The 21,887-nt window shown below is 35.8% G+C and overlaps 1 protein-coding gene across 1 annotated transcript; it reads left to right on the plus strand.

Annotated features, from left to right (window-relative positions):
* Positions 1-699: 699 nt before the first annotated feature.
* Positions 700-6,167, plus strand: LOC132040163 (uncharacterized). Its single transcript, XM_059430781.1, has 6 exons — positions 700-995; positions 1,091-1,464; positions 1,950-2,300; positions 2,963-3,343; positions 4,583-4,797; positions 5,298-6,167. Exons 1-6 carry the CDS (start codon positions 853-855, stop codon positions 5,547-5,549), a joined length of 1,716 nt encoding a protein of 571 aa, XP_059286764.1. The 5' UTR covers positions 700-852; the 3' UTR covers positions 5,550-6,167.
* The last annotated feature ends 15,720 nt before the right edge of the window (positions 6,168-21,887 follow it).

Here is a 21,887-nt window from a genome sequence, read left to right on the forward strand (position 1 = left end):
AATTATTAGAATAAAACCTTCATTAAATACAAATAAATGAGGTCTTACTTCATACCCTCCTACTTTCCTCTATAAATATGTAAGATTGTATATATTTAGTTCGTAAAACGAAACTCTATTTCACTGGGAAATAGAGTATGACTAAAGAGTTGCGGCAATTCTTTGATAGTAATCTTCGTCTAATGCTCTGCTACGGAAAAGATATACACAAAATTCTCAATTTATTATGTATTCATACTTGAAATTACATCTTTCGTTCCCAACCTTAACCAAATTGATTTGGCATCATGCATAACTTCTTAATGACTGAAAGAACTGAATTACTGTCCTAATAATATAACAACAACATACCCAGTATAATCCCACAAAGCGAGGTTTGGGGAGAGTACATACATTATATGCAGATCCTACCCCTATCTTGGGAGGTAAAGAGATTGTTTCTGATAAACCCTTGGCTCAAAAAAAGCACAATTCAAAGCAGTCCAAAAAAAAAGAAATAACGAAAATGAATAGACCATGACAAAATAGTATAATATAATAAAAAAAAAAAAAATGCAAGCTACTTTGCTTTTGTATTTTGGTGGGAAATTAAGAAGTTTCATGCAATATTTGATAATATCACCTAAATAAAGTTAATAGCGCGTATTTGACACAAAAAAACCAGTGTCCTAAGTATAAGGATATTTAAGTAAACTCCATAAGAAAAGAAATAGACCATCTCGACAAACAAAGTATTTTAGAAAGCAATTAAAGTTCACACCTTTTTTTATTTGTGCTACTTTGCTTTGCTTTGTGCAAAAATCGATAGAGACTCAAAAACCTTTGTAAGACTTCAACCTTATAGGAAAAAAAATGCAATGTTCGGAAGAAATTATTGCTAGGTTGTTCTACAATGTTTCCGGCTCTTTTCAGATTTTCTTACTCTTCACTTATTTCACTTCTATTTTACTTGCCAAATTCTTCTACTTTGTTGGTGGAAATCCATTTTTCTGGAGGTACTTGTAATTTTTCCCTTACTTTCCTTCTAATGTTTTAATTCTCAGTTTTACATTTTGACCAAAAACGAATTGTGGGGTTCTTTTTTTTGTAGGAATCAAGATGGATATGAATTTGTTGAATTTTCTGATGATGAAGAAATGGAGGAAGAAAATGAATATTATGATAATAATGTTGAGACAGTGGAAGAAAATCATTTCATAGATGATCAATTTCTTGGTTTTGAAAAAGATGTAGAGGAAGATTATAGTACTGATGAGGAAGAGTCTATTTATAGCTCATTGGATTCAGAACCTATTCTGAGTACTGATGATGAAGTGGAAGTTAAAGAGAAGATTCTTAGAAGAGTTGATGATTCTGATTCTTGTTGTTATTCTGAAATCAACAAAGTTGGGCCCACCTCATCTCTTCCCAAGGACTTGAAGCCAAATGGATTTATGAACATGATGGATGAGGACATCAATCATGGTACGTACTAAAATTATGTTTTACAAAATATGTTCCAACTGATTTAGGGTGTGTTGGAGGAAAATGTAATTCGTAGGAAATATTTCTTGGAAAATATGTGTAATTCTTATTTATTTTCAGGTGTTTGGTAGTAAGCAAAAAACTAATACAAAAGCATTTATATGTAATATAGGAAAACATTATGGGGGTGGAATGGGTGGAGAGTCAGAGTTTGGGGTAGGAGGAGACAATGAGCTTGGAAGGTCATTTATGGAACATGTTTATCCTATTTTCATTAGGAAAATCATTTTCTTCATTTTAAGAAACTTGTTTTCCTAAGAAAAAAAATTTCAAATATTTTGACCAACCAAACATCCGAAATTGAATAACATATTCCCATAACAAACACACCCTTAATTTGTTATGTTCGAAATTATTATTTTCCAGCTTCTTATGTAATTATCTGATTAAGGCATGTTATTTTCTTGGTTATGTTGATGTTACAGGAAACTGTTACGGGGAAATCATTAAAGACAAGCCAGTGACAGAGATTAATTTGTGTAGAGAGGAAACTATCTTTGTTAATGCACCATCACCAAAGTTAGAGAACAAGAAATTCCAATTAGTGCAAGAAAATGAAGAGCATGAAATATTTGGGGATTCTTGTACTAATGGCTCTACTTCAAAGAGTTCCACTGAATGGAGAAGCTCAATTAAAGACTCAACAACTGATGATCCATTTTCTTCTTCATCAAGAAGAAGTTGCCCCAAATGGGAGTCTTACACAATCTTCCAAAAATATGATGAGGAAATGCTGTTTTTTGATAGAATTAGTGTGCAAAAACTACATGAAACAGGTAAATTTCCAACTTTCGTGATTTTTTGGGTTAATTTCACGTACTGTTATTGAACTTTACTTGTTATAATAATAAAATTACAAAACAATTTTTTGTCAGATTAAAATAAGTGAAGCGTATGTGAATTGCTCAAAAAATACAAATCACATAAAAAGTTAAATTTCTACTGTTGGAGTTGAAATTTTTGTAGATTAAAGGAGTTCTATAGTGAATCTTTTTTTTTATTTATTATTAAATGGTTTTTCAATTGGTTAAATTAGGGGTAGGTAAGAATTTTACACTTGTGAATTTTTTCCAATTTCTGAAGGTGGAATTACAGAGTGACAGCACTATGTGGCGAGTGACGTGTCATCTTTCTGCACTGAAAATTTAATCTTTCAGACATTTTTGTTTTATGATCACTTCACAAGTAGTTTAGCCATTTTAATGTTTTAAAAAAAAAAAAAATTATCGCAACTTTACTTTTTTCTTTCTTGGTGTCGTAACTTTACTTATTATACTCTTTCGTCCTATTTATATGATGCACATTGTTTTTTTATCCGTCCAATAAAGAATGATGTCTTTTTTATATTTGAAATAATTTAATTTTACACTTTTTATTTTATTCCTACTGAAATGATTTATAATCACACTAATATTTATAGCTTGTTTTTAATTTTCAGAATCATTAAGATCAATTCAAGCATGTCCACGATCAATATCAGATAGGATTATTCATAAATTGGCAACAAAGAACAAGAACTCATCATCTCACCATAATAACCCTTATAATGAACTGGAGGCTGCTTACGTGGCACAAGTATGCTTAGCATGGGAAGCTTTGAGTTGGAATTACAAATACTTTCAACGGCTAAGATCTTCACGTAATAAGGAATCGGACGATCCAGGTTGTCCTGCTTATGTAGCACAACATTTTCAACAGTTTCAAGTTCTTTTACAAAGATATGTTGAAAATGAGCCTTTTGAAAATGGAAGGAGACCTGAGGTTTATGCTAGGATGAGAAGTTTAGCTCCTAAGTTGCTTCAAGTCCCAGAATATCGAGGTACCAAATCTCTCTAGCTTTTAATATTTTATTTTATTTTTTGTTTAATTTCCCACCTGGTGTTTGGTACCCATATTGGGCCCCGATTATATTCGGATTCGCGCGTTGCGCAACGCTCTCAGTATGATTCTTTCCATTCCCAGAGGCTCAAACCAAGACATCTGGTTAAGGGTGGAGGGACCCCGAACCATCCCATACCACAAATCGTGTTAGTCGATAGCTTTTAATATAAGAAGTCCATTTTGAATATGGTCAGCCAAAATTACATTTCAGAAAATTATGCATTTGGCCGGTCGGTCAGAAGTAATTATACTAGCCAAATATACAAAAATTATACACTACGGAGTACTATTATGTATCAAACATGCATATTTTATTTATATTATACGTTAAGATATGAAAAATAGACATTTGTTGGCTAGCTATTATTTTGGTGGCGACTACTTATGTGAGTTTCTTGTTATTTAAGGGTTTTGTTTTCATTCTTGGCCCGTCGGCCGAAATTAATTATGGGTGCTAGTCAAAGTATACAAAACATATACATTGATCATGTATATAATATGTATAATTGTGTATATAATACATATATTATATGTATATTTAAAACTTAATATAGGGAAATGTTTTTTTATAGTGTCATGAATTGTTTAGTATCGTTAGTTCTATTTAACCTGCTATAGAAAATTACTTAACTTATTTTGCAGGTCATTAACTTTATTTGTCATCCATGTGTACTAGTTGCCTGTAATTTAAAATGACCTGGTGGTATAAAAAAGCTTTTACACTGCTATTAGTATATAGAATTTGACGAGCTCATTTATGTTAATTATATTTTATTCAATAACCCAGACGTGTAAATAAAATGGAATGGAAGCACACGTTCACTTTTCAGTACTCTTTTCTGTATTAAAGAATTAGGAAAAGAATGAGTGTGACCTTGGGTATCTGATGACCAGGAAAGGTCCCCATGGGTGGACCATAGCAATTGGACCAAATTTGCCTTTTATTTAGGATGGATGACTTGTGCATCATTAAAATTATAATTCAGACTATAATGTGAACTTAGGCTATAATTGTTTGGTCTCTAAAGTTTATCAGGTAAAAAAATCAATTGGGTGTTGTGATTTATGAAATGGAATATAAAATTAGAAACCTTAGAAATCTCTTACATACGTAATATATATTCCTGTCAACAAGCCTGAGATATAATTAATAATATTGTTTACTTATTTTGATTAGATTCGGATGAAGATAAAGGTCAGGAAGATTATTGCTCAAGAATATCTTCAGAATCATTTCTTCATATAATGAAAGAAGCACTCAGAACATTTATGAATTTCCTAAAGGAAGACAAGGAGAATCGTTGCCAAATACTAATGGCAGCTTTCTTTAGGAGAAACAGAAGAGGTTCAGCTGATGCAACTCTCATCTTACTAAAGAAAGTAAACAAAAAGGCAAGAATCTAAACACTGTTGTTCTCATTAATTATTTTTTCTATATCGCCATCGTCGAAATTCACAACTCTATATCTTATAATATTGGGATTTAATAGTATAAATTGTGTCACTAGAATATACTCTTGATAGAGCAAAAAGGTGTTACACTATCACTATAGTTTTACCGGTTCCAATCGGTCACTTACATTTGATTTACATTTAAATAACTTGATAGTGTACAAATTCTGTACAATATTGTAAGTATATAGACGTTAAACCATAATATTTGCTTCTTGGACGATTTAAGTATAAATATTGACAGTGCAAAGAATTATTTAAACAATTAATATATAATATAGTCTAATAAAGTAATAGCATGTCAATTATCCTTTCATCATGTTACTAATTATTGTCTATCATAAAAACTTACCTGTCGCATGACTATATAACTACAATCTACATTGACAGTGCACAACACTTAAACTCTTTTTAATTAAAAACTTTTTTATGATGCGCAGAAAAAATCAAAGGTGAAAGATCTACGACGATCAGGGAAGTGCCCGAGGAATAAAAGAAGGTTAAGAGAAGATGAAGAAATGGAGATATTGATGTCTTTAATAGACCTGAAATTAGTGTCAAGGGTATTGAGAATGAGCCAACTGAATGATGAACAATTGCATTGGTGCGAAGACAAGATGAGCAAAGTAATGGTTGATTCTGATGGCAAATTACAAAGAGATTCTTCACCACTTTTCTTTCCAGCACATTGAGGACCCCACCTGGCACTAAGTAGTTCATTTTACTTTGATGACTAGATGATGAATGTGTCATGCAGATGAATATCCTCAATACTACAAGAACTACAACAAAAGGACAAGAAAATAAAGGGGTTGCCCAGAAATTAAAAGTTGTAAGTTGCATATGGGAGGAAAACAATGAAAAGGAGTGTTAAAGGGATTTGATGAAATATTTTGACGGTACTGAATATGCAAAAGAGAAAAAGCAAAGGGAAAAAGGAACTAACGTGGATGAGGATAAGAGACAAGGGTAGCTTTACTTCTTTTTAGAGCTTTTATATTTGGTAGGGTTTATCCAAAGTAAAAGGCAAAGCTGTGGACCTTGCAATGGAATTAAAAAAATGGGTTAGGATCTTGATTTGGTCCCACTCTTGTTTTATAGACAAAAGACAAATAAGCAAATCAACAACAATAGATGTATCCAGAGAGAGCAAATATGTCTTTTGATTTTGTATTACTATCTGTATTCTGTAGTTTAAACCATGAGATCTAGGATAAATGTATACTTTCATATACTTATAATATACATAGCTGATATATATATTGGAGTAATTAGGAAACAAATACGTGCTGCTATATTGTTCTTTTTCATTCGTCGTGAATGTGTCTGTATCCTGTGGGTAAGAAATTGCTTGCTTACTTTTTTTGCTTTCCTTTGAAATTGTTGTATACATATATAAGGTATCACATGGGTGGGTTAATTATGTAAAAATTAGGAAAAGTTAAAATAGATTGAGTCAAATGAATAGGTTAGATAAACGAGAGGATCCAAGATTTGTTAGGCTAATATGAGACGAATACGTAACTTTAACCCCAATAGATCGAGTCATTTGACTCAAAGGCCTACTGGAATCTCGTTGAGGTGTGGAAACGCAGGTGCAGGATCCGCGCAAAAGGCTATTGAAGGGGCGGCGAATGCTGGAAAAGCTAAAGCAAACTAGAAAGGATTTTTTTTCAAAATCGTACTTGTGTTTTTAGCAAAAAAAAAAAATCATAAGGAAACATTATGATTATGAAAAGGCCTTGGAGAGGTAAGGCCTTGGACCAAGAGAAGGAAATTCGGGGCCTAAAGAGGGAAATTGGGAGCCTAAAGAGAGAAATTGGGAGCCTAAAGAAGGAAAAAGTTTAAAGAAGCTGATTGAGGGTATCCCCCTACAGCAAGAACTGCCACGGGGCCGGTCGGCCCGTAGATCTAAAAGGATCCAGCCATAGGCTTGATCGGATATCGTTTGTCCACAAACAAAATGGAGCCGTATGACGCAAGCGTGTCACGTTGGTCAAAGGAAAGGGAAGGTCTTGCTTCCGGGACGGAGCCATATGATGCGAGAGTGTCACGTACGGTTCCTTTGAGAAGGGTGTGATACCACCACCTATCAGGCTCGACGAGTCGTCCACGGAGCTGCATCCCTACTCACCTGGTTTGGGCTAGGGAACTCTTTTAGCTCTCCGACTTTATGATATTATTCTAGCAAAAACTAGTGATTAGCTGACAGTATCCTATCTCGGCTAAGGTCCGACTCCACTACTTAAGATTGTCGAATCTAATCTACCTTCTATGACCTACCTTCTGGTATTTAAACCAGTTACGTCGATTGCTGAACCTGACTTTACTTTGACGCGTTGGCCTTTCCCTATATCAATATTAATCGAAAGAGTCAGTGGCTATCCTACACTCAAGAGGAAGAAGCCAACTCTTTCCAAAGCAAGGGGGCATCGCTGTAATCACTTATGCCATTTTTTTATGTAAGAACCTTCCTTTTGAATGCCTAGGTTGTAACCTTTATAGCGATGGCGCGTCAAAAAAGATCTTTCGATCAGAAAAAGGAAAAGAAAGACCTACTGAGGAGTAAGCAAAGATCTTCTTAAGATCGATCTGCCTTAAAGTGGCCGAGGAAGTATATATTATAGCAATCGCGCTTAAAGCATAAATGAAAGGAGTGGAACAAAGTGTCGCTTCGAGAAACATGGGTATTGAAAATCTTAAAAACCCGTAGGTTTCCAATTTTAAAGCAATTCCTGCCAAGATGACGGATCCTGCCGTAGGTGCCTTTATATGAGCTTTGGATAATCAAATATGAACTGGTACCATAGGCACTTTGACGGTGAAAGAGGTGAAAGAAGCAATCCATAGAAAGATTTGGCGCCGCTCACTAAATTATGTGGTTAATGAGATTTGTTTACTTTTTTCAAGAAAGCGAAATTCTTTTGTCTTCCAGGGGATCAAATCTTAACTAGCTGACGTATTGTAATATCAACCAGCCGAGAATAAAATCAAAAGAAAGAAGATTGATTGAAAAAAGCTAAAGTACTATTGATGGACTTCATGCAGCTGGCTTTCACTCGAATCTTTTTCAGTGTGAAGGTTTTCTACTCCTTTGAAGAAGATTACGCCAAAAAATGGGGCAGCAAATGGTGGTACCGTGGCCTCGCAAGATAGTACTTCTGAGTGAAGTAGGAAATGGCTAGTTCAGTTCAATTTAGTAAAAGTTTTAGAATTCTTGTTTAGTCCTACTTTTATCATTTATTTCTAGTAGTGCCCCTATTTGCTAGTTCACTATTACGCTTTGTATTTTGTAGACTAAGGCACTGTAAGGCTGTGTTGAATGAAATCCTAAATTTTTATCCGCATTTTTCTTTCTTCTATTTAGTTTCTCTTAGTTAATATTAATGACACCCACATAGGAATCGCTACAATTGGTATCAGAGCCTACGTTTCTCGACGTTGATTCTGCAATGCCGAGTCACTTTTACTATCCTCCCCAATGCTCTGATCTGCATAATTCATACTATGTTCACAAAATGGAAAATCAGATTATGCCTTCAGTTAAGCAAACTTATTTCTATCAAGCTCCAAGTTCCGCTTCATGGAGTTACTAAAATCAACATTTCCGTAATATTCATCGACATGATTCACCTAATACATATGAGGTTCAAGGTGGGGCGAGTGAGCAGCAGATTTCAATGGAGCTCAGCCTAATCACCAATGAACGGTCTATTTTTGCTTAAATCCTCTCGTTGGTGCGAGAGAACATTCACCCGTCGGAGCAATTTTGGAGTGACTGTGAAGCCTATGAACAATGGAGAGCCATTTCCTGGGATTCTCCTAACATCGAGTCTAATGGAGATTCCGCTGCTTCAGCGACTTCAGCTGAGTCCACTTGCTTGCTCAAAATGAGCACTGATAAACTAGACACCAATGTAATACCTGATTTAACAAAAAGTCGTTCCAGTGAGTTTGTTCCTTTTCCTTCTTCTGTGGTCTGATTTGACCTCATTTGCCAGGATTTGATTAATGAAACACCATCGGAAGTTGATGATGAAGATGCTATAGTTTTGAAAACAACGGAGGCCAATTGTTTGACAAAAGTCCTTAACAAGATGAACTAAAGGGGATGGAATTGGGTGCCATTTATTCAAATACCACGAAGAATTTCTGCAATGCTGTCAAATTCAGGAAACAGGTACGTAGCCGCCAGAAAGGAGCCGGCTTGCGGAACCAGATCTAGGAAAATTACGGAGCTAACGTGGAACTTTTTCTTATGCAGTCGGTCAAGATAGGGTGCCTATGAGAGTCAAGCTCTTCGGCCAGGATTTGGAAGCCATCCGATCTCAGACTCAGCCACAATTTTGTTTTTTATTTATTTTCTTTACTAAAAACCACGACCGGTCAGATACACACCGGGAAATCCAAAGGTATTCCTACATAAGGGCCATACTCTTCTCCAGCGAGTCGAAATACATGTGACCTGATTCCGAGAGACCAGGGATATGTAGGTGGGCTCAAGACCAGAGAGTCGGTCATACTCTAACAGCCGTTCAGAGAAATCTCAGTCACAATGCGGGAGATATCAGGACTTTCCTTCCAAATCACTTAAAGTCCTTAGTTGAGTCGAACTACAAGTGGTCTGAATTCTCATACAGCCCGAGATATGTAGGAAACCCAAAAACCAGGGTCCGACCACATATTTGAAAATCGCATAAAATGAGAGGTAGAGCAAGTAGGGTCTGTCAAAAATTAGGATTAGTCAAATTATGCTGCTTAGGGAGGGTCGCGCCATCCCCAAACACCGAAGGGGTAGTTGTGTACACTTAATTTTTGACCTCCCATAATTTATTTTAATTACTCAGAGTCCTTGGATGACAAACAAAGTGAATCATGCATTTAAAAGGGTCAAAATGATTTTTATAAAATTATTTGGGTCAATATTCACCTCTTTCAACTGGTGAAATGATTTCTATAATATTATAAATCATCTGGAAATTAATTAGTATATTTTATGACATTTATGAGATATTTGTTAGATTTAATCAAAGAAAAGCAATTTCGAAATAATCATTTATTTAATTGTTTAAATTGTCAAAAATCAAATTTGCAAATACATTATCCCCTTTAATCCAAGGAGTTTGAGTAATTAAAAGAATTGACCATTTTACCCCTCAGTCTTTAATTTTGTATATTTGCATAATTTTCCATAATTAATCATAATTTGTTTCTAGTATTTAATTAGGATAATGAGTCAATTAGAGGAGCATTATTGCAAATTGATTTTTTTTAATTATTTAGTTGTTTATATTACGGGCACAATTGAATTAGCCAATTCACGGTGTAAGGCAATGGGGTCGTTTTTGCGATATTAGCCTTTTAATGGCCGTAACTGAAATAGCCAAATTCATTTGGCTCAAATTGACTAAGGTCATTAGTGCAATTTAGTTTTAATTGTATAAATAGGCCAAATAGGGCCACAATTGAAATGATCAAATTGGATTTAAAACCAATTGAGGTTATATTTGCAAACTAAGTCTGTCTAAGCAATTAGTCGTGTTTTAAAATTAATTAAAAGGCTAATTATGTTTTAATTACCATAATATGATTAATAATCGATATTTTAGCATTTTTCATTTATTTAACTTACCCACTTCTACTCTTTAGGTGTGTATATACGTATATATACATGTATAGGGCCCCTTTTCTTTTCCCCAAAATAGTGGACCATGCCCAATCCACTAAGTGGACCGACCCGACCCATCGGACAATAGCAATAAGGGGGGAAAGTGAATGACATTTCCCTCATTTCTCATTTTCCACCGCACCAAACGACCCCTTATACCCCTCTCTCTCTCTCTCTCTCTCTCTCTCTCTCTCTCTCTCTCCTCTTCCCCCCCCCCCCCCCCCTCACGAAAACCCTAGGCGCCGCCTAGGGTTCTTCTTCTCTCTCCATGCCAAAAATGGCAACCATTCAGAACTCGCAGACTTTCATCAGTTTTTGTACAACTATTCTCATACAACAATTAATATTTACCTTCACTTCACTCCAAACACGGTACTAGTCCTTTCCCTTTTTGCTTTTCTTTTAATTTTCAAGTCAAACAATTCAATTTTCTATGTTTTGCTGATTGTACGAATGTGTTTTCATTGGTTCCTAAGAGGTTGGCTCGGATCGACCTATAGTGGGTCAGATCTAATCGTATATGCTTGTTATCTTTAAATCCTAAGCGTTGATTTCATGTATTGAGTGTTTATTTCTGAGAATTCCATCTTGTACCACATCGTTGGTTTTAAGTTTTTTCATAGCTTTGGGGTTCTATAAATAGAACCCCAACCTTCACAATTGGAACAAGTCTTGAACACTCAAGCATAGGCAAAAGCTTAAAATCTGAGTTTCCACTTGAGTTCTAGGCTGCCTTAGTCAAAATTTTATACTTAGCTGTTTAAGGGTTAGGTTTTCTAGTTCAAAAATTTTAATTTTCTTTCTTGTGTTTGGCTGAGTTCGAGGATTGGAAGCACTAGGGCTCCAAATTCGATCTACTACACATAAAAAAGGTAATCTTCTGTCCTTTTATTGCTTTTTTCTTGTTTTGTGTTAATTTCATGTGTGTTTAGATTAGTTTAAGTATTGCAGTTTTGTTAATGTGCTTAGTTAGCATTATGTTTGAATATTGTAGTCTAAATGACCTTTTAAAAAAAATGTCTGGATCACTGCTTAATCACCTGGATGCCTGATATGCTAATGTATGACCATGAACCTTAATAGTATTAGTTTAAATGGATCTCTGGTGGTGTTGTTTTCACTTCTAAAAGGATTGATATTATTAGTTGAGTGAAGTTTACTAGTTAAAGGCCTTAAATATGATGAAAATAGGATTACTAGCCTTAAATATGATGAAAATAGAATTACTAAGTGTGATTTGAATCTGTCCAAGTCCGTTATGTAGACTGTTTAAACCATTTTATAAAGGTTGTGACCAGATGTTAAGCACATGTTGATCATGGATGAGAACAAGACTAATAATGATGTTTGACCTTCTTTGAGAATTGAAGTATGTTGTTTCTTGGCTCTGTCCTGTTCTGTTTCACGTGTAAACCAGTCCTAAAATAAGATGTATAGGTCTGTCCAGGTTCTGATATGATAAAAAGGGAGGTAAGAACAGCTTCATAACTAGAATACTAGGTCAAGTTAAATAAAATATCAACCTGTGTCATTGCCAGTTGAGCATTTGGTTGGAGTTGACTTAATGATGTTGTTTGAAGAGTCACAAGTGTCTAGGGGAAATCCATGACCACTTGACATCAAGAAGCCTTTTAAAAGATACCTTAAAGAGAGGATGAGGAAGAACCAAGTTCAACTTGGTTCACCATATCTTTCCTCCAAATAAGAGGTATCATGGCACACTCTAGGTGTCCATGGGGGGCATGTTTGCCAAATGAACATACTTGGCCCTTAAACTTCATCATTGAGCCAAAGGATGGGTCTAAAATGAATCTATTAAGTGTTTAAGTGAGCCTGTTGAAGGTAGAAGATGTACTTGTCCATTTGATGTCATTAATTTTCTGGAGATAAGGAAAGAATTGGTCAAGTTGAAGTCTTGGTACTAAGTCACATTTTGAACCAAATGCTAGACCATAGGAGTCATAAGACTTGTTTGGACCCTCTGCTTGTTCCCCTCTTCTTGGAAATCTATTAAAGTTTAAAAGAGGCCTAGGCTTGAATCTCATTTAAGGTCTGGTGTATGTGAACCTTACTCCTCCTCTCTGTGTTCTCTGTCATCCTTTTTGAGTCAACTGAAGCCCAAATGATCATTACTATGTCATTTGTGATTGCTTGAGCCTACCAAATCTTGCTTCCTTTATACTGTTCTTGCTTATAGTTGAAATTTCAACCTGCTTTGTGATCTGGTTTTGATTCCCAAGCCTCTCTGTGATCTTGATGTCAATATGTTTAACCTGTAATCTCTTACTCTATCTTGATATTGTTTTAGCTTAGGCTGTAAGTAAATGTTGATCTAATATGGCATAATAGCCAAGTGGATTGTCGATCAAATTGAGGCTGTGTATGGGCTTGTAGTGGAACTGCTTGTCCAGTGTTTAACTGATTAATTTGAGTGCAAAATGGCCTTGGTTTGAGTTAGAAATTTTTCTTTAAAATTGGAAAGACTAATCAAGTGGTTAACTGAATCATAGGTGTAAGATTTATGGTTTTAAGGTTAAATATACATAAGGTATATACATCTAGTAAGTAAAAGGAAGGAAGGTTACATTTAGCCTTAACTCTCAACTGGGCCGCTATTTGAAAGGGAGATGGGCCTTGCCCAATTTAACTTCGTAAAGAGAAGTGGTAGAAGTCTCACTTAGCCCGAAGTAGGAATTAAAAGGGCTCAGGTACTTTTCTTCTATATTTGATCTTGGGCTGCTAAAGCCCAGTAGCGTATATGTGTGCATATGTGTTGTTATATATATATATATATATATATATATATGTATGTATATATATATATATATATATATGACAAGTTCATTAGATTGAAACTAACCGGGTCCCTCTTCTTTTTCCTCCTCCACTGCATGGCCATTCGGGCCGAGTCCAGCCAACCTATTGGGCCAAGGCCCAACAGGTAATTCTTTTGCATTATCGGGTCCGATGAAGACAAAGATGGAAGCTAATATATTAAACGCGTAGAAGGCCCAGCCATGGGTGAAAATGGCCAACTAGGGGCTTGGTACGCCCCTAGCCTTCCCCTTTCTCTTATTTAATTATTCATGCTTTCTTCATCTTATAATTTGTTGTATTTATGCTTGTAAACACTTGTAAAACTCTTATGTAAATTGGAATCCTTATTATATGAACTAGTCGTCTTGGGACAACGGTGCTTATGCCGTTTAGTTGACTTTAGGTCTCCAAAACAAATTTTCAAAATCCGAACTTAGTATAAACAAACTCTCAAGATAAAAATGGAAAGGCAAAGGATCCGTTTTGATACGAAAAATTAAAAGGAATTTTGAAACCTTAAGCACTATAACGTTTTCTATCTTCAAAAGTAGATCAGAAATTTATAAATAAGAGACATATACCTTTTTTTTGTAAAAAATCAACTAAGTTTTTGGATCCAAACAGAAAAAGGGAAATAAGCATTTTGGACCAAGCCCAATAACAAGAAGAATTTAAAAAAATTGGGCTAATACTTTTTTGATTCAAAAGGGAAAAACAGTTTGTAAATGAGACTTGGGCTAAGCCCAAAAAATACAATTTCTTTATTTAAAAACGGATGGGGCCTTAAGCCCAAATTCGAAGATAAAAATCAGTTTTACATGTGTGTATAATAATAAAGAGTAAAACCTTTATATGAGTTAAGATACGTCAAAGTCCATTCGTAATTATAAAGGTATTAGGAAGGGCGGTTAAACATATTAAACGGATTAACCCGAAACCAAGTATGGGATGATGCATGAACAGAATTGTACTTAAAACGAAATAATTTGTATACCTTTTATAGACAAAATATACTATCCTTATACATAAAAGGAAATTATTCGTATCTGGATACTATAAATCCGAACCTAAATATCCCATATATAAGGGAGATATGTTCAATTCTTTTCAAAATTAAATGATATGCAATATATGACAGATTTTTAAATACGGGAATAAATACGAAATAAACAGTTCATGCAAACAACCTCACATTGGAATTCGAAGGTCAACTGTATAGTACGGATCCTTAATACTAGGGTTCCCAACACCTTCCTAAGGAGGGTTCCTAACACCTTCCTAAGGGGATCACCAGAACCCTTACCTAGAACTTTGAATTACGAAGAGTTTTTCACGGTATTTGAATAAATCCTTCAACCCGGTTTTCCTAATTTCCTAAAAATTAGGTGGTGGCTCTTTTCAAAACAAAGTCTGAAAGAGCACCAACAAGTTTAAAGTAGCTTTCCGAGCACTAATCCGCCTGCGAAATGCTAATCGTAACAATAACGATTATCAAATGCTTGACCAAATTCTTCATATGTATGGAATCAATGTGACAGGTACACGATGGGATGAATGTGTAGGGGAGCCTCTTGAACTTGAAGATAGTGAGCGAAAGTAAGAAATTAAGGAGTACACGGTGTTTGATATAAGTTCTCTTAAGGACGAATTTGAGGTTCTAGACGACGAGCAATTACAAGTAGCTGAAATATCACTCTTAAATCCAATATTTCTCTAACTAAAATGGTTCCTAATTATATGGTATTAACTTGTGAAGAGGTTGGAAATTTGGACATAACTCTCAAAGTTGATATGGATGATTATATAACCTCTGACACTTGACGCCATCACTCTATGTGTTCCTTCATTCAGCGATGATGTTGACTTTGTCGGCATCTGTGAGCAAGAAAAGATTTACCATCTTTTTACACATGTTGTTACCAAAGAACTTAATATTGATGTTACCCAGTATCAATCTCCTTTCTTCGATCTTGCTGAATCCAATTTGATTAGAGGTTCAAGGGAGGGATCGGTCGGAAATGAGGATGAGAACTACAACACTGAAGATAGTTCCAAACTTGATCAACAAGTGATGGTTTACACTCTATTGGACTGTATTTACATTGATGACATTATTGAGCTTCATATATTATGTTTTATTTCTTCTTTGTTGGAGGACATGGTCAAAAAATGGAAGTTTCTAGACGCCAAATTTTGCAATGTGAATGATTATGTGCTCAGTCTAGAGCATAGTTTGTTGAGGCAATCTACTTTTCTTGAATTGTGTATTAAGGGTGGTTATATGTGGACTGAATTCTTGATGTCTTTAAATTTGACGAAGGGGATATTTCTCGCTCCTAAGGATGTTTGTGATGATAGCTTTAGACCTTTCCATCAAATTTGGCAAGTTTTATGGTAAAACTATTAGGGATTATGTACTAGAATAGGACCTTGGAAAATTTAGTATTAAATCGCAACATTTATCTCCTAGGGCCTGAGTTTTTGAGATGATGTTCAATGATCCAAATGAAGGATGGGTTAGTAAACTCTTGCTAATGCTGGCTCAACAAGCAATAAAGAAATGTGAGAAATAGCGCGTAAGTTATTTGGAGAGGTCAAATTTGTTAAAGCCACTTCGAGTTATTAAAACACTTGACATGGCTATTTTTTATGGACTGGTGCTTTCTTGATTGTTGGTGTTTATGCTGTTGAAACGATTCTCGATGCATATGACTCAAGATTGCTATTTGGTGGCATTGAGGGAATATACAATTCCACTCCTATGAGGTCGCTGGGTACGTAGCATTTTTGGGAGTATTACCAGCCTAGTTCTGTAGCAGACATGTGCTGGAGCGCTCTCATTAATACAATTGATATAAATCTTGTTAAAATCTTTTTTGAAACAACTAAGCATAAAGGCCTAGCTGGAAAGATAACCACCATTGGTGACTGCTCAGAATATATGTGTGCACCATACTTCTCTGCAGTTATAATAGTTAAGATTGGTATAGTGCTCACTTTTTGTGATGTTGCTGGTGTTGCAGCGGCTTTTCGAGCCCTGTTGGTGTTGTCTTCTCTTTTGGAAATATATTCTCATGGGGGAATAATGTTCTACTTTGTAGTAAATTTCTAGCCGCTGTTGATGAGCAAGTTAAAAATGCAAATACAAACTACATTTTTCTAGTTTTTTATCTCGAAAGTTGTGGTCCTACTGTAGTTGAATCGGTTCACAAGTTCAGTGGTCGTTGGGTTGTACACATTAGCTGATATATATCTTGGTAGTGATGGGTTTGATGAAAATATCTTGTTTAGTATCGTCCACATAAATCGTAGAGGATTAAAAAAATATTCAAAGGCTTGTGGTTATGAACAACCAATCAATAACACCTTTTAATTTTTGTTCCTGAAAAGTATCGGTTTTATCTGATTTTTTGTGGGTATTATGTGGAAAATGTTTCAAATAGATTTGATGAAGGTTTGGATACCCTGATGCTTGTTCATGAAATCATTTTAGCTGGTGAAATAATTTCTATACTTTGTCTTGTTAGGTTTATAATTCTGGTTGCATCTAAAGGTTGTCACTACATTACTACATTGTTGTTGGGTAGTGGTAGCACAAACCTTATAGAAGTTATTGGTCATATTCATCTTAAAAGCTGGTGGCAGATAGCATTACCTGAAGATGTTTATAGCTTTCTACTAATGTTATACCCCGCATTTTCAGAGCATGAGTGTGACATGTACCTCACCGTAGTAATGGAGTGTCGGAGGCGTCCCATGATGTTTTAGCCATGGAAAGTACGTAACAACGAAGTAAAAGGGTGAATTACGATCTCGTAAGTCGTAATCGGGAAAGAGTATTTTGGAACACGAGAACATGGCCATTTTAGTATAATGAATGACAAATACCATGTATGGAGAGTTTCGGAATATTTCGAGGTCGAATAAATTGAAGAGAAATAAGTTCGACGAAAATTTGAGAAATGCTGGGCGGATTTTTAGTCAACTTTGGAGGCGCATATCTCCTAGTATATTTGGAGTTTCAAGGCGAAACAAAATCCTAAAATGAAGCTCGTCGAGTCTAGTTTGTAATGCAATAAACCGCTCGTTGATAGAACATCGGAGTAGAGAATTATAGACGTTACAAACTGAACTGTCGACGCAGAAACAGGGCGCTACGATCGCGCAAGATCGTAGCTACGATCTTGCCGCCTCAGCCCCTATAAAAAGGGTTAAAACCCCATTTTTTTCATCTAAAAAGTTCCAAAAAGCTCCAGAAAATTCAGCAACAAAAGGGAGCCAATATACATCACAAAAACGAGAATTTTGAGTGAAATTTCAAGTAACGAAGTATCAATCGAGGTCCAGGCAACCCGTAGACGCGATTATAATTTCGTTTGGTGTTGGAGTTATCTTGGGGACAAGAAAATGATGAAGATTTTGCTACCTTCATAAAAATAAGGTATGAATTGTTGAATCTCTTTCTCTATCAATATGAATTAAGGAATAATTTCAATAATAGAGGTTATGGTTTATTGTGTTGATGTTGTTGATTTGTGGATTGAGGGTTGAAGAGAAATTTGGATGAAAATACATATAATTACCTTGTAGGATGTTGAGGATGTTGTTATTGATGTTGTTAGTATTAATTTCGACTTCTTTACGGAAATAAAGTCATTAATTAGTCGTATCCCAAGTTGGTTGGTTGGGAAATTTAGAAAACAGTGTGTGGGCTGTTTTATGGCATATGTTGGTGTTGGAAATGATGTTATTGCTATTGGTTTTGTCGTTGATGTTGTTGGTTGTTGAATTGGAATTTCGGGCTAGGCACACAAAAACAGGGGAAATGCTGTCCGAATTTCGACAGAATTTAAAAGGGCTTTCATTAAGTGTTTAGGACGAGCGTATGATGATGATCCTAACGATATTATGAATGGTTCTATATGTAGATTACGAGGCTACGAATAATTCTTAAGCGAGTTGCAAGACAGGAAATGAGTTGAAAGCCGAGAATTTGTCTTCCAGGTATGTTAAGGCTCGTCCCTTTCTTTCAAAGGCATGATCTCTAGGTTATGATTTCATAAATGTTTCCATATTTTCCTTGTTATCAAAAGTTAAGAAATCTAAGATTCCGAGGCATGATTTCCTTCCTGATAATCCATAAGTGTTTTCCAAAATATTCGTATCTTCCAAACCAAAGGTTGTGATTATGTGAGCCCTTATGATGGCAACGATGGGAATGTTTTTCAATAACAATGATGATGTTAAAGATGAGAATGTTATTATGATGAAAATGACGAGGATGATTTCATGTTTAAAGGGTCCAAGTTTATGTTTTCGAGGACGATATGAGAACGTTGAACTATTTCTTGATGTCTCAATTTTGTTCATGGATGATGACTATCTCTTTTAAGTTTCCAAAAGTACATGACTTGATGCCCTATGAGATTTATGGTCTTAATCTATGTTTTCTCTTAGTCCTATTCTCCATTGATAGTCTCACCTTAAATCAATTGTTCCTTCAAGGTGAGACAAAGCGACGATAATTATTCCATAATATAATCGGAGGTTACCGACCTTACGTCACTCCGATACGATTGTGGGTTTTGATTGGGCTCTTATGCATGCTTTATATATATGTATGTATTTTCTCACACCGCGCCGCGCTATCGTCGGCCGGGCAGGCACGTAGATGTGCACACCACTGCAGTGGGCATGTTATGATATCGCCCAGGACGCGGGCTAACGATGATAACACCGAGCCTTAAACGGCCGGACATGATACTACTTATATATCACACCGAGCCTTCATGGCCGGGCATGTTACTTTCACACCGAGCCTTTATGGCCGGGCATGTTACTATGTATATGTATGAAATGTTTTTTTTAAAAAAGGCTAAGCATGCATGACATCCGCCTTATGAGGCATCCAGATGTTCAGGTTATCTCTCTTACTCATTGTTACTTTTCATATCTATATTATGTTATTATTCATACCTTACATACTCAGTACATTATTCGTACTGACGTCCCTTCTTGTGGACGCTGCGTTTCATGCCATGCAGGTGTATACAGACGAGTAGAGGATATGGCTAGAAAATGTTCCAGCTGGATTGGCGAGCTCCATTTCTTTCCGGAGTGTTGCCGAGTCAGAGTATCCATGTCATGGTATAATGATTTATGTTAGAGACTTTGCGGACGAGTCACGTATATAGTATGTCAGTTTTGCAAGCGGCTCTGTAAGCCGATGTATTATCATGCATTACTTTACAGATTTCATATGATTGCAAATCTTACTTGATTTGATAAAGACGGAAAGAATGTTTTTCCGAAAAACTTTCATCATGCCTTTCATTCCATGCTTTAAGGGCCCAATGAGACTATGAGTATAACGAGAACTAGTGGCTTCGCTCGGCTCTAAGTAAGGGCCGAGTGCCCATCATGCCCCATCAGGACTGGGGTGTGACAACTAAGGTGATATTCTTATTGAAGAAGGTGTTGTTTGTGGTCTTCGCTTGAAGGAAATTCGTCCAATACCAAAAGGGGCCTTCAATTAGATATTTCATTTGAAATGAGTGCCAACGAAATTTTGAATTCCAGTGCATAAGAGATGGGGTGTTACAAGGTCACTGGCATAAAAAAGTTTCACTACAATACATACAAAGGCATAGAAAAGTTCATTACATATCTGCAATACACACGTTGACTTTGTTGGTTGCAACATTGCTATGCTTTGAAAGATTCCTACTAGTGCTTGTGATCAAGGTTATATTCTAGGAGGGTTGTAGTGTTGTCGAAAATCTGGTTACACATATAAGAATTCAGTCTCACCCTATTGACAGATTTAACCTTGAGGACAAGGTTCTTGAAGAGGGATGGATCGGAATGTAGCCAATGGTGGCACCGTGGGCTCTCAAGATAGTACTTCTAAGTAGGAAATGGCTAGTTCATACTAGAAGTTTTAGTATCTACTGTTTAGTCCTACTTTTATTATTTAATAGTGTCCCTATTGGCTAGTTCACTAGTACGCTTCATATTCTATAGATTAAGGCATTGTCAGGTTGTTGAATGAAACCCTAAATTTTTATCTGCATTTCTTTATTCTTCTCTTTAGTTTTTCTTAGTTAATACTAATGGCTATTCCCACTTGAACATCGCTACACACATGTAGTTGATAGTACAATTGTCGTTGAGTCGTAATTAATTTGGTCTTTTGCACATTGAGACATGTGCAAATCATGTGCATTTTTTATATTAAAAAAGATGCACATAATCTACTCGTTATTTAATATGAAAAGAAAGCGAGCAAAAAATAACAATTAGCTGTAGCGACACTATGCGCACTGAAGAGCATCGATGGACATCCATATTTCTTGCTTAATTTGGTCTTTTTCACATTGGAGCACATGTAGGTCAAGTGCATATTGGAAAAGACCAAATGAAGTGAGAAAAAATAACCATTAGTCTTAGCGGCACATGGGTATTAAGAGCACCAGTCGACGTCCAATTATGGATGCAACTATCCCAAGGTGGAAGAACTCGTACTCGGCTTGTATATACAACACGTGTGTCAAAATTTGATCATGAGATAAGTACGCAGTTATTATAGTTAGGGATTTAGGAGATACTTTCCTATTTCATTCTTTTTTATTTTTGTTTTTTTACTTTAGCACTTTTTGTTTTGCTTTTTGGCCGATTGGACCTTCTGCATTTTAATTTCTAAAAAATCACCCCCTTGGGCTATAATTGATTTTTTTTTTTTTAAATTGTTATTGTATCGGCCCAAAACCTCGCAAATTGATCTTTACGGTGACCTACAACAATTATTAGGAAATAATCGAGTAAGGGTTATAGCTATGAGTGCTATATTGGGTTGGTTTATTCATAGTCTTCGTTCTTTTTTACTCTGCGTCATTGATTCCACTATTATTAGTGAGGAATAATGGAACAATTCCTTTATATTTATAAAGATAGGAGACATAATTCCTATGAATATAGTAAGTCTTGCTTCGGTTGCTTTAACGGTAGTCTTTATGTTTTCCCTATCACTCGTAGTGTGGGGAATGAGTACACTCTACGGGTCATTGATATTTGGCACAAATATTTATGTTTCGTGTCGCTTTCCCTCTAAATCTTAGTACTTTACTTGCTTTCTTGATGATGAAATCGTTGTATCCAGGCTTAAGTTGTTATATTTGTGCGATTAGGTGTGACGAGGCCATTTGGAGGAAAATCGAGTAGTTTTGATAGACTTTGGGAAGCTTTTGCATCTAAACGTGGCGACGTAAGAAGTGCGAAAAAGTAGAGAAAGAAATGAAGAACTGAAGACCCCGCAAGAAATGAAGAACTGAAGACCCCGCTTTTCATCCGCATCGCGGGACGAAAGCGTGAGGAATCAATCTCTGACTAATGTGTGCAATTAGCTTTTCAGCCACATCGCGTGGAGAAAGCAAGAAAAACAAGTTTCTAACCAAGTTGCACAATCAAGCTATCCTTCCGCATCGCAGAAGAAAAGCGCAAGGTTGATCAGGTGATCCTTCTGCATCGCGGAAGGAAAGCAGAGTTA

The sequence above is a fragment of the Lycium ferocissimum genome, chromosome 12 (assembly GCF_029784015.1).
Source record: "Lycium ferocissimum isolate CSIRO_LF1 chromosome 12, AGI_CSIRO_Lferr_CH_V1, whole genome shotgun sequence".
NCBI lineage: Eukaryota > Viridiplantae > Streptophyta > Magnoliopsida > Solanales > Solanaceae > Lycium > Lycium ferocissimum.

Bases quoted from the DNA above. Each gene is read 5' to 3' on its own strand.
- LOC132040163 (XM_059430781.1), top strand. From the start codon at position 853: ATGCAATGTTCGGAAGAAATTATTGCTAGGTTGTTCTACAATGTTTCC. The intron at 2,301-2,962 runs GTAAATTTCCAA...TTTAATTTTCAG, and splicing joins GCAAAAACTACATGAAACAG to AATCATTAAGATCAATTCAA. The intron at 4,798-5,297 runs GCAAGAATCTAA...TATGATGCGCAG, and splicing joins TAAAGAAAGTAAACAAAAAG to AAAAAATCAAAGGTGAAAGA.